The 13,397-nt window shown below is 48.3% G+C and overlaps 1 protein-coding gene across 2 annotated transcripts in view; it reads right to left on the bottom strand.

The window, feature by feature from the left end:
* The window catches only part of med13a (mediator complex subunit 13a), a 72,250-nt gene that overhangs the window by 42,947 nt on the left and 15,906 nt on the right, over nucleotides 1-13,397 (bottom strand). For both annotated transcript variants that reach the window (XM_030360401.1, XM_030360402.1), the window contains exon 3: nucleotides 10,238-10,406. In XM_030360401.1, coding sequence (XP_030216261.1) covers nucleotides 10,238-10,406 — 169 coding nt within the window. The remainder of the gene's footprint in view (nucleotides 1-10,237; nucleotides 10,407-13,397) is intronic.

The following is a 13,397-nucleotide window of genomic DNA, read 5'->3' as shown; positions in this document are numbered from 1 at the left end:
TACACAATGCAACTATAAATAAACCATAAACAACCGTGTTATTCGTTTTGACATTCCACCCAGCGCTGGAGTGGAACGTCTTGAAAGTAACCTAGAGCTGGCTAATGCTGCAGTGCGATGTACGATGCAAACTTTGGCTTCCAGCCGCTCATCCAGCGGCCTTTGGCTGCTAGCAGGCTGTGTGTCATAGCCTAGCATCTGTATGGAGTATCCTGCCAGCACCACACACACACACACACACAAATACCACACACCCTGCCCATTGTTAGAGTGGTCAGTTTCACGTTTCATTTCAGGGGAAAAAAAATTGAAAGCGAAGAGCGAGAGAGAGGGAACAGGAGAGATAGAAAAAGAGAGAGAGTGGGCGGGAGATAAGGAGAGAGAGTTTCCATGGTCTTATTACATATCCTCTTTCACACTGTATGACGATCACCACACCACAGAGAGTCCACCCCACGTCCGCTGCTAAGTCACCACATCCATGCACACGCACACAAGCACCAAACCTGACAGCTATAGCACTATTTTTAGAAAATATCCCACTCAAGACTAAGGAAAACACTACACTGAAATACTACTGCTTGGTAATACATATGGGGCTAGTTTTTCTTCTTGAATAAAAGAAAGAAATTGAAAGCAATGAGGCATTACTTTTGATACTTATTTAACATTTAAGCAGAGACCTGAAGAGACCTCTTCCCAATTGGCTTGGGACACGCATTGCTGTATATCTTACACAAACACACACACACACACACACACACACACACACACACACACACACACACACACACACACACACACACACACACACACACACACACACACACACACACACACAGACACGTATCTAAAGTATTTACCGTTATATTGGATGAAAAAAATATTTGATTTAAAATACATGACCCTAACAATTTCAGGTCTTACTGCCCAGAACTAACAGGAAGGTATCAGGCTCACTGTCCCTCGCTCTTAAACCCAAACACCAATCTTTACCACCAATTGACCTATTGGCCCCAAATGGAGTGAGGGGGAGCTATTTAGCCCCATATATTAGTCATACTGAGAACGAGAGGGAGAGATAAAAAATAGAGGGGAAAGAAAGAGAGAAAGAGAAAGAGGAAGAGAAAGGGAGCGAGAGAATAAGCATACACAGGAAGACACCTGATGGCATGCAAGTTGATAGAAATGGCACATAGACCTACGTGCGCACACACTGACACACATGACTGACAGCTGGGGTGCATTTAAAAAAAAATGTTAAACGCTCGCACACCCCACACCCCACACCCCACACCCCACACCCCACACACACACACACACACCCCACACCCCACACCCCACACCCCACACCCCACACCCCACACACACACAAGGGTTCCCTGGTGCACCTGCTGTTGACACATTCTGAACCAGATACTTTTTCCTCTCCTTAACCCGAGCCGTGCACGCCCGGCCCACGTGCACGCTCCCAGATGGTTTGATATGGAGCAGTTTTGTCACAAGGGCTTCCTTCTATTAATGGATGATGAAGTAAGCTGGTGAAAGCAGCCGACTACCCTGCCTCAAGCCATCCCGAGCAGGAGCCAATCAAAAGCACCCTCGTTACCGTCATCGATCCCTCGTCAGGGCCATTAGAACTGACAAGAATTCATTGCATTTATTTCATCTATTTAAATAATGGGATTGTGTGCCATCATGGCCAGGGCAGAGAGGCTTGATTTGAACGAGCGCTGAGGAATGGAACTTGGTTTTGCTGTAAGGCAGATTTGCTCCATGGTAGGTGAAGCACCCTGCATTATTGTGCTGCATTGGATCCGGTGCAACATAGCTGCGAGTGCACTCGCGGCCACACTCGTACCGTGTCATTAGGGCCGCCTGCTCCTGCCGGCCGGCGCCGTAAAAAGGTTCAGCGCACACGCGGCCTCGACCAATTAGCCGGCCTTATCGAGGGTTTACGCTGAGCCTCCTCCTGTGAGCTCACAGACGCTACGCTCGGCTATTGTCTGAGCATATTAGCCACAACACTTGTAGAGTAATCTTCTCCCTTTCCCCACCGCCCCCCCCGCCCCAGCTTCACGGTTTAACGACGCCTAATTCCACGGGTTGTTTGTTTCAGGTGGCGTGTTCCCACGGGGTGCCGTCCAGCCGTGGTCAACACATTACTGCAGACCCTTCCCGTTATGGCAATTACCTCAAGTCCTTTAGGAGGAGCTCTGTCTGTTCTAACGGGGTTGTAGTGACTTGTAGATACAGGCCGGTAAGGAGCAGAGATGGGGGGGGTTCGGTGTCTCGCCCAAGGAGGCCTACAGAGAGGCTGTGGGGACTGGCTACCTGTTTGGCTGGGGGTGGGTGGGTGGGGGGGGGGGGCAGCGCTACGCTATCCTGCCCAGTAGCTGTCGATACCCCCGCCGGTATTCCTGGACACATGGCCGTCGCTCCCTGGCGGCGGGCTCTGCCAGACCTGGGCGACAGGCCAGCTACCGTTCAAGGGATTACGCCTCAAATGTACGCCATTTGTCCAAACCTCTGGATTAATCACACACACACAGACACACACAAACTGTTACTAAGAAACTTGGCGGTGAGGGGGGTGCAAGAGGGAATTGAGGACTGGGTCAGGGGTCAGAGGTAAAAGGGTGAAGGATTAACTACGACGCCTTGGTCCTCGTCTGCTGCTTCTACGAGCCTCTGCAGACGCCTCGCCTGACTCTCAAACCAGCAGGGTACTTGCTATTCCACACAATGCAAAAATTGCATGAATGAAGACTGGGAGCTTCAAGGATATGAAAGGAATCCTCTCTATCCGTCTCTTCCTCTGTCTCTCCGTCTCTCTCACTCAGCCCTCTGGCTAACATTATGCAGATGGAAGTTATGGTGCTAAATCAGGACAACTGGCAGGAAGCCTCGGAAATCAGACACCGAGCGTTTTTTTTTTGCCCTGCATTACTCATTTCTCAGCTATTTGAGATTAATGACGTTCTTGTCTCGTTGCGTTCCGTGACAAATCGAATAAGATGTTGATGTACCGAACGTCTCTTCAATGCATGTGGCTGGCCCCCTCGGGAAGCCAAGTTTTTTTTGCAATGAGATGGATCGGGTACTTGAAACCCAATGAAAACTATTTGACGGGTAATAAACCGACCGCTGGACCTATTGAACCAGCGGGTGGCGCTCAGTGTTAGACCCCAGCACTGAGCGCATGTTCCCCACGGGGGACGTTTCACTCATTCATTCAATGCCCCACCTCTCCAACACGATGGCCAGGGTTTGGTCCCAGGTGGGTGCTACACGCTGGTAGTAGTGCAACCCCCCCCCCACCCCAACCACACACACACACAAACACACACACACACACACACTTTGGGTGCTCTGAGTGCCATATAAAAGCAATGATTTTTAATGATTAATGATTATTGTTAATATTATTATTATTATATTCGGAGGTCTAGAGATGCACGGTGCCCTTTGATATCCCTGTTGCTACAGCAACAGAGGAAGCCCGGGGGGTTGATTCACCTGGTGGTGAGGAAGGTGCTGAAGAAAGTGGTGTGGATTACCTACGCGTGTATGCAGTGACGTAGTGCACACTGGGTGCTGTGGGAGTCCACTGCGCATGGGCCCCGTCATAGTGCTCATCCAACAGGCACAACGTGTACACGCGCATGTAAGCGTTGTCAGCACAGACCGACGCAGACTGCGTGCACGGAGGACTGTTGACCAGCAAATTTCTGTGTGTGTGTGAGTGTGTGTGTGTGTATGTGCATGCGTGTGTGTCTGCCTGTGTTTGTGTGAGTACACATGCGCAACACCGGGGAAGATAAATTTAGCGCTTTAGCCCCAGACTAAAGGCAGTGGGCCCTTTATCCTGCACTGTCCTACTTAACGAAGCACTGCTCTCCGCTTTCTCTTGGCTCAGCACAACAGGAGAGAGAGAGAGAGAGAGAGAGAGAGAGAGAGAGAGAGAGAGAGAGAGAGAGAGAGAGAGAGAGAGAGAGAGAGAGAGAGAGAGAGAGAGAGAGAGAGAGAGAGAGAGAGAGAGAGAGAGAGAGAGAGAGAGAGAGAGAGAGAAGACTTGAGCACTTAACACATACTTGTATAAACACGTAAACATACACAGAGATGTGTGCAGGAAGACTGCGTGTGCAGGATGCAGGGCAGCATGTCCCACGATGCCTGGGCCTTACGGTGAAAACACTTTATTAACAGAATTCCCACGGAAACATAATTAAACCGTGTGTTTTTAATTATGTGCATGAGACGTATTGAGTTGCATAGGAACACTTAAATGCGCTGTAGAATAAGGAGAAACCTCAGCGTGAGTTGGTGCACGTGGGGATGCCAACGATGCTCTCTCTCTCTCTCTCTCTCTCTCTCTCTCTCGTAAACACACCCCCACCTCTGCAGGGGAAAACGCTGAACAAAGCGCCCGGCATGAAGGCGTTATTATTTCATTACAGTGTGTTGTTGTGATGCGATGCGATGACTCTCTGTGTGACTAAGCGTGAGGAGGAGAAAAAGTGAAAGAGTGATCAACAGAGTCAATCACATCAAGGCACAGCTGATAGGTTTTTCTGATTATAAGTCATCACAGAAACCGATAGCCGAGCTTTGGAGTTGATGTCGATTTGTGTTCAATAAACAACAAGTCGGAAAAAGAACAAGTACAGGGCAGGGTAGTGTGTCTTGCAGAATGTTTGCTTGAGAAAGCAAAGGTGTGTGAGAAGCAGAAATGACTAGATGGAGGAAGAGAGAAAATAAGTACACTAGTATCGAATGAGTTCTTTTTAAGTTCTGTTACAAAGCATTTTGTCGCCTATACGAATGATTAATTTTTTCGTGTGATGTGATTTGCGTTTATTTTTCTCGTGGGGAGCGAGGAGGGGGGGTTTGCCATCGCAAGTGTGTGTGCTTGCCGCCCGAACAGCAAGGTGTGAGGGAAGATGGGTGGAGGAAGTAACGAGAGGCCTAATCCATCTATTTAGGCCCTTTGGGTAAATATAAATACGAATCCGTTATGCGTGTTTGGCTTTCCCCACTACGAATGAGTTTTTGATGTGAGACGCTGATGATGATGTAGATGTTGTTGATGTAATCTTACAGTCTCATTGAAGAGGCGAGTAAACTGGCACAGAGCACAATGTAAAATACTAAAGTAAAATGCTTCACAGTTGAAAGCAAATATTCGTGTGGAGTTTGCAATACATTAGGTGTTGCTTTGAGCTCTTCTCCTATGCTGGTATGCAGACAGCACTGCTGCTCAGAGACTACTACGCATGTGACTGCCATCTCTTCCACTATTAACGAAGAGCAGTTCTGATTGGTTTATTACCAATCTCTCTCTCTTTCTCCCTCCCTCCGAATATATAAATGTTTATATACATGTATAGATAATTGTTAAAAAAAAATTACCAATATCAGCCGGCACACACTGCAAATCTGTGTACAAAGGTATGTATGCACTACTGCATGTATGTATGTATGTATGTATGTATGTATGTATGTATGTATGTATGTATGTATGTATGTATGTATGTATGTATGTATGTATGTATGTATGTATGTATGTATGTATGTATGTATGTATGTATGTGTATGTATGTATGTATGTATGTATGTATGCATGTATGTATGTATGTATGCGTAAAAAACCTACACTAATACAAAAAAATAGAACGTCCGAAAGAAGTTAAGGAAGAAATAATTGGCCTTAAACTAGCCAGTAAGGCACAAGCATTACCCCTCACCATGGAAACATTTAATCCCAAGAGGCATTTTACTGCTGCCATGGCAACCGGGAGGAGTTACGTCTCCCTCCCTCGCCTGTCTAACTGGAGGCAGCATCAGACCAACTGCAGACAGACAAAAAAAACACACTGCTGCCGAAACCGAGAGATAGACAGGAGAGAGAGGGGGGAGGGATGAAGGAGAGCGAGCGAGGGGGAAAGGAAAGAGGAGAGAGAGATGGAAGGGAGAGAGGGAGAGACAGAGAGAGTGAGTGATGTAAGCATTTGAAAACCAGCTGAGGTTTTAGGTTTGGGTGATGTCAAGTAGCAACAGGCTCAACCAATAGGGGCCGTGCGCATTGTTTGTCTGTGTGTGCACACATGCACTCACTCACTCAGTCACACACTCACTCAGTCACACACACACACACACACACACACACACACACACACACACACACACACACACACACACACACACACACACACACACACACACACACACACACACACACACAGGTGGCAGGGACTATAATGATGACTGCAGCTCTTTCTGCGAATTAAAAGGTGTCACTCAGGCTGCCAGTCCATTTAAAGGACTGACGAGTGGTCATTCAGAGCAGGTATTGCAAGCATTGCTGCAAGATCTGCCCTAGTAATGCTGGGAATCTCTGACACGCACACACAAACACAAACAAACACACACGCCCCAATCCGGTGTAATGCAAGGGACTGTCAGTTTGTATTCAGTGTTTGGAAGCGGCTTTGGATGCTCACTCTTCTCTACGGGTCGATTTTCCGTCACATCAATGTAACCTTCACAAGGGAGCATCAATACAAATCAATAGGCAACGAAAGAAATCTGATGTCTGGGTTAACTTGGAACACATTTGCCAGTTTAAAGGGCTATTAAGGAAGGCCTGGGATCAGGACAGCAGGGCAGATATGGGTAGCCCTGATGATTAGAAACACAATTAAAAATCACTCAATCGATTAATCAATCGATTCTAACTACCCATGCTAAGAAATGTATGAACTCATAGTTTTTTAACAGGCTTTTGATAACAGCCCCTTCAGGTGGCATATATAACGATTATGCTATCGATTTTTACCCCATGTCTACCGAAAGTATTATAGTGTTTCAATGATTGTTTGCAATATGATGAAATATTGCTAGAAACAACTTAATAATGTAACACCACATTCTGCACAAGGGGGCCGTGATGTTAATCCAGCAGACGGCAGCTCTACCAACAATCCATGAATTAAACACACCCACTTTCAGCCCCGGCACATTAATTATTAACTGTAATCCAGCATCCCCTCTCCGAGAAGGGGCTGCACGGCACGGCACGCGCAGCAGGGTGCACTTCCTCTTCAAGTACCCCCCCCCCCCCCGCCCAATGTGACAACGGGAACATTCTTTACCTAATATAATTTTTTATTGAATAAATAACAAGAAAAATGACATATCAGGGATGAAGTGTTTATTGAGGGAGCAGAAAAAAGATTGAATGCAGTCTGTCGTACGGATGTGCATTGCTGCCACAACAGAAAAAGTGTTGTTGTTCAATATACCTGGTACCGAACGATCACTAGATAACGAGGAAGCTATGACATTAATATTGGATTCGGAATGAAACAGTTAATTACGAGAACATCCGATGACGGAAGTCATTCCCTGATGTCACGGCCGGTGACTATCTACTACGATAATTGCTCGTCTGAAAATGTCTTAAGACATGAAGAAAGTAAAACCTAATTAATTCTACTACACCACCTAAGTATCCCTTGACATACAGAAATGCCCTGAGTTTCTTTGCTATTACAAGATAAAGTTCTGTATCACCTATGACCGTGAAAGTATTGTCATTACGTGATCCGTTTTGTCATTTTTATGAGATGAGTTCAGTATCACGTAAATCATTAACACAAGATAACTTTTCTGTTGTTGCAGCAATTGGCTTCCGTAGTTTTAAACTGGCAGGTGGTAAAAAGCTGATTTACTCAGCTAGATTTAGATGAGGATCTCATGGCATGCTGACAGGGAGTTTCTAGGAGGAGAAGGAGGAGAGGGAGGAGGGGGTTATCGTGGCGCAGGGGGTGGTGGTGGCACAGGGGCTGGTGGTAATGGAGGTGAAGTTTGATCGCGTGCTGCTGTGGATGAGGTGGGTGAAGGAGCTGGAGTGTGGCGGGGCAGGGTCACAGACTGCTCTTGAAGAACCACTTGTTGGTTCCCAGGGCATGCAGGCTTGCAGTACCCAAAGAGAAGAGCAGTCTAGCAGGAGTTAGCCTGCCAAGTGCTCGTCTTCATACGGATAATATTTGATAAATGATGTCCTAAATCATCATGGAAGGGCTCCTTTAGAAAACCATTTCCACCAGAAGAACAGCCAGTACCTGTTACATGATTACAGATTTGATCAACCGCCGACTGATTAATAATTTCCAATCAAGCCGAGAGGGTGGAGGGGTCTTCATCACAGTGACCCAGAGCAATGTGTGCTAAATGCTAGCTTTCTAGGTGCCATCACCAGGACGAGCCACAGGTAGCTCATTACAGAGCTAAATTGCTACATTTAACTACTTCAACAGCAGCATTTCGGTCCAATGGGGAAGGTGTGCGGGGGCTGGGGGCTAGGGGTGGAGGGTGGTGAGAGTGTGAAGTGCACCGTGACAATGCTAACTAAATAAATAAACAAGGTGGCAGAAGAAAAGTGTTTGACTGTAACAGCCCCATTCAGCACTGATTACCACAAGACAAATATTTCCCCGGAGATGAGAGCCGAGTGCGCCAGCGACGTCGCACGACTAAACACCCCTCCACGCTTAAGGACAAATAAAGGAGATCTTGTTGTTGATTTCCGTCACAGCTCGGCGAGGCTTTGTTTGCTGTAGTCCCAGGGAGGCTGCGGAGGTTGCAGAAGAACAAAGCAAGAGGAGCTGGGCGGAGAGGGGAGGGGAGGGGAGGGAGGCAACAACATCCTCCGCGACTCTGCGTTTCTGGGTGGCTGAACCACTATTTATAACCTGCCCAGTCTGCTCGGAGACGAGGGTGAGAGGGAGAGAGAGAGATTGAGGGGGTGAGGGAGAGTGAGAACGGGAGAGAGAGGGGTAGAGTGAGAGACGAAGGGAGAGAGAGAGCGAGAGAGTATGGGAGAGTGAGAGCGCAGCCTACTATCGACGCGGGCAGCAAAAAGACAGAATTAAGACAGAATGCTGTAAAGACTGACGGGGAAAAGGGTGGAAAGAGAAAAGACGATCTGATAGGGAGAGAGCTCAAACCAGAGAGTGACATCGAGCACATGCGCCTCAGGAAGGAAAACTGCTTTGCTTTGCTTTATTGTTTTGTTTATGACAAGCCATCCACAATCTCTCCCTTTCATTATCTTTCATTATCTGGTCTGGGTGGGTCATGTTTAGTTTCCGAGTGCAGGTTTGGAGATGGGAAATTTAAAACCAGAGCACCCATGCTGTACTTTTGTCTGCCGTTGGCATGTACACGACCCAGCTCCTGTTTCCAGGCCCATTAAACGCGTACGCACGCTCACCCCCTCACACAAGCAGAAAAACACACACACTGCAAAGCCCCACAGTCACCTGACCTCCTCAATCCACAGCAACAGCACACGTGTTTCGCAGGGAACAGAACGAGCCGCAGAGGAGAAATGTCCGTGTAGAGCCAAGGTATCAAGTCATGGGACTCAAGTATCCCGGCCAAGAACAGAAAATATTAATTCAGGTCAACGTCATCGTAGTTGTGTGTATAATACGTTTTACCTTATAAATGAACTCTCAATAACAGGGATGCGATAACCAGGTTGATGAATAGCAAAGAGCTGCACAATCGCACACTGTATTTCTCTAGAACATTTGAGAGCAAAATGAACTCATGCAATACCACACAGTTAAGTTTTAAGCTTATACGCTTCATGCCTCAACCCCACATACTGTAGTTAGTATGGAAATGCATGTTGTCTGCCCGTTTGGTGCATGAACAGAAATGGCATTTAAAGGATAAGTGCACAGTCCGGACATAATCACCCTGTCATGGGTTCAATAAGTCAATTGAACCCGTGTCAAGTTTCCAAAAGCTTTCTTAATTCAATTAGAATAACGGTCAGCTGCAAGTCCCGCCTCTGTGTTTGCATTCCATGGGCATGGCAGTCCCTTGTTAGGAGGCGTTCTGCAGTGACCACTACAGGGGTAGCGGATGGAAAATGAGAAGTTGCAGGAGGAAAACACACCCCCGCAAAGAGAGAAAGTGGGAGAGGCCAAAGAGTGCGAGAGACGGATGGAAACAGAGAGAGGGACAGAGACACGGAGAGTTGAGAGGGCATGGGCGATAACGACAGGGAGAGGGAGCTGGGGTGAGAGACAGAAAAGCATGAGATGGACGCCAGACAGAGCACGACAAAGAGGGGGATGAGGAAGAGCGGGAGGGACACAGAGAGAGTGAATGGCGGCTGCTGGCGGCGAGCCAATTGCGCGGGGCAACCCCCGGGACTCACCTCTTGTTGATGGGCTTCTCGTCCTTCTCGTAGGGCTTGACGAACCAGCGGCCGATGCGCACGAAGCCGCGGTTGACCAGGCAGCGCTCCAGCAGGTTGTGCACGGCCTTGAAGAGCAGCGTGCGGCACTCGTACGACAGGCCGTTCTCCCACACGCCCTCGTCCTCGGCTGCGGTGGGGGGGGGGAGGGAGAAACACAGGGTTAACCTCCTGTGAGCTCGCTGGATGTCTGTTTGTTGTGTTTCCTGTCCTGTTCCTTCCTGAGCTTTTTAGATACGCTCATGTGATGACATAGGTTAATGATCTGCGAGGACATACAATCGCAGACATACACTCACACACACATACAGACGGAATTACTACTTAGGAAAGCGCATAACAATTCATCATTGAAGCCCTAACACTGACGCAAACTAGTGTCTTACCTGTCAATTTACCCTAGACTATCCCAGTATGCCAAGTTATTAGGTTTGGGGCTATTTGTGTCCTAAGACCTTAGTGGGAAAATGATAATATATAATGGCTCGTCCTGCACGTGAAACTATCAGTACAGTGAAATCCCGGGTGGGGAGGGGGGGGGGGGGGGGTATTAGGATGAAAGAAGGGCTCTTGGCAAACAACAAACTCACCCGACAAGAAAGACGCCCATGGCGTAGACTTAATTTGAAAGAATGTGTCCTCATGTCTAATGCTCACATTCCTCAACAACAAAGAGCACTTACACCAACCACACACACGCGATACACACACACGCATACACATACACTCTCACACACTCAAAAACAAAATAACGCCAATACACAGCCAGTTTATGACCCCTTTCTCAATACACAATTTGCCTATCTGCATGCGTCATGAGAAGCTCATCCTGGGCCTGCCTCACTCGGGTCTACGGATCCTCTTTGAGGCAGATGTAGCTGCAGGCCGGCCATAAAACAACAAGCAAGCGAGACACTTGATCGTCTATGGGGCGTGGCCTCCCTCGCTTCCTGTGCAAATGACGGTCGTACACGCTGATAGTGAAACGGTCTTTCTTCTTCTTCTTCTTCTCGAGAGCAGACGTATCAGGGTAGGCTGCACAGTGCTGTGACCAGATGTGTTATCCTACAGGGGCCGGGCACTGAGCCGGGCTTTGGCAGCAAAGAGAGGGGAGAGCGTCCACCATTCCTGGAAGGCAAAGCCCGGGGGACTGTATCTGAAGGGACATCTTGGGCCTTGGACCGTGGCATGGTTATAGTGTGACTGCCGCAAGATCAAGCAGGGAGGCACCCAGTGGGCCACGTGCGTGTGCATGGCAGCACTATGCATGAGGGGGGTTATGCCATCGCATTCATCCAAAGTGTCCTAAAGGGCTTTTTTCCATTCCATTAGGGAGCAGGTAGGACAGATACATCTTCCTGAGGGATGCTTGCAGGCACTGGGGCTGGAACCCAGAACCTCTTGACCCAGAGCCAAAAAAGGGCAGCCACAATATCCTGCCCACCGCCACATGTGTTCATCCGTTTACGAGAGACAGCAGTGGTGCACCGAAATAAAAGTTGAGACCTTTGCCGTGCCTTGTATCCACCAAGCGTTTACAATTCATCGCTGGGCGGTCCTGCTGCCATTTGTTTTATGGTTATGTTTTTGTTTTTGTTATACTTTAATGGCGGCATTTATTTTTTTGGGGGGAGATGGGGAGGGGTCTTGTGCTCTTGCCCGGTCGGTGATGTAATTAACGGCCCCTGCTAGTGTCTTACTGCGCTCTCGGTCTTCGCGGTCGGGCCCTAGGGTGAAACACGCCCGCTCGGTACAATACATTCTGGTGCCGAGCGCTAGTTTTGGGCTAGCAGGTAAACCAGGGCCCCCCCCCCCCCCCGAGCGGTTGTGTAGGAGTGTGTGAGGCCAGGGGAAGGTTTTGTTGTCGCCGGGAAGATTTAGCATTTTGGACTCGAAGAACCCCCCCGTGCTAGACTTGGCAGGAAAGCGGTCGCGTAGCCTTGCCTCGAGCTGAGAGGAAACGCTCCCACTCTCATCAATCAACTGTGATCCAGACGCACAAACGGTCCGCCACAGACTGCTTCCGTGCTCAAGGTAGCTCCCAGCGAAGACTCACCTTAAAAAACAATAATGTTTGCGTCCGGACAAAGTACAGGGCGAACGAGGACGTCCTTCTCCTGAGATCAACCCGCCCCGTCTTCCGCTTTGATTATTTTTAGCGTATCGCCTCTTTCTGTCTGCCGCTCAGCAGGGGGGAACACGCAGCCCTGACCTGGTCTTCACAGCGGGGTTCTGCACAATAATGTTTTCAGACAGTGGTTCTGAGATTACCCCGCGCCAGCGGCCACACAGGAGCTAACACCACTCACGGACAGCCGAGCAACAATACAGAAACTGCGACCGCTGATGACGGTTGCAATTGTGTGTGTGTGTGTGTGTGTGTGTGTGTGTGTGTGTGTGTGTGTGTGTGTGTGTGTGTGTGTGTGTGTGTGTGTGTGTGTGTGTGTGTCTGTGTGTGTGTGTTTGAATGTGTGTGTGTGTGAGTCTGTGTGTGTGTGTGAGTCTGTGTGTGTGTGTGTGTGTGTGTGTGTGTGTGTGTGTGTGTGTGTTTTTGTGCATGTCTGTATCCGCGTGTGAGTGTGAGTGCGTGTTTGTGTATGCGAGTGTGTGTGCTGGTCAAAGGTGAATGAAGGTCCAAAACATGACAAAAAAGAAAAAGTGAATAATATAATAAAGAAACACCGCGCACACAGTGAATGACCTCTTGTAAAAAGCTGACCCTTCCCCTCAAGACAATGTCAGATCCTTGTGTTTCCATCACACCCAGGGGGGCCCCGTTAGGGCCAGCAGGACAAAGGCAGGAACAAAGCGAACTTCAGGCCGCACAACATTTTTTCTGTGTACATAAACACTTACAAACACACAAACACACACACACACACACACACGTTCCGGCGTGGCTCAGGGCTGTTGAAATGAGTACCGGTTATTTATACAAGGGGATGACGGTTGTATTTAGCGTGATACTTGAACAACTTGTGAATGGGGAACAATTTGTTGCATCCTGTGGTGGAGTCTGGTACATAACAAAATGAAAACTATGTACGCTGTTTCCCAGTGGCAACTGCGTTTGTGCAGGGGGTTTTGTTGTTGATTCAGTGGCTTGCTCAGGGGCACTCTA

Source organism: Gadus morhua, chromosome 7 (assembly GCF_902167405.1).
Source record: "Gadus morhua chromosome 7, gadMor3.0, whole genome shotgun sequence".
NCBI lineage: Eukaryota > Metazoa > Chordata > Actinopteri > Gadiformes > Gadidae > Gadus > Gadus morhua.
This window is presented reverse-complemented; position numbering and strand designations above follow the sequence as displayed.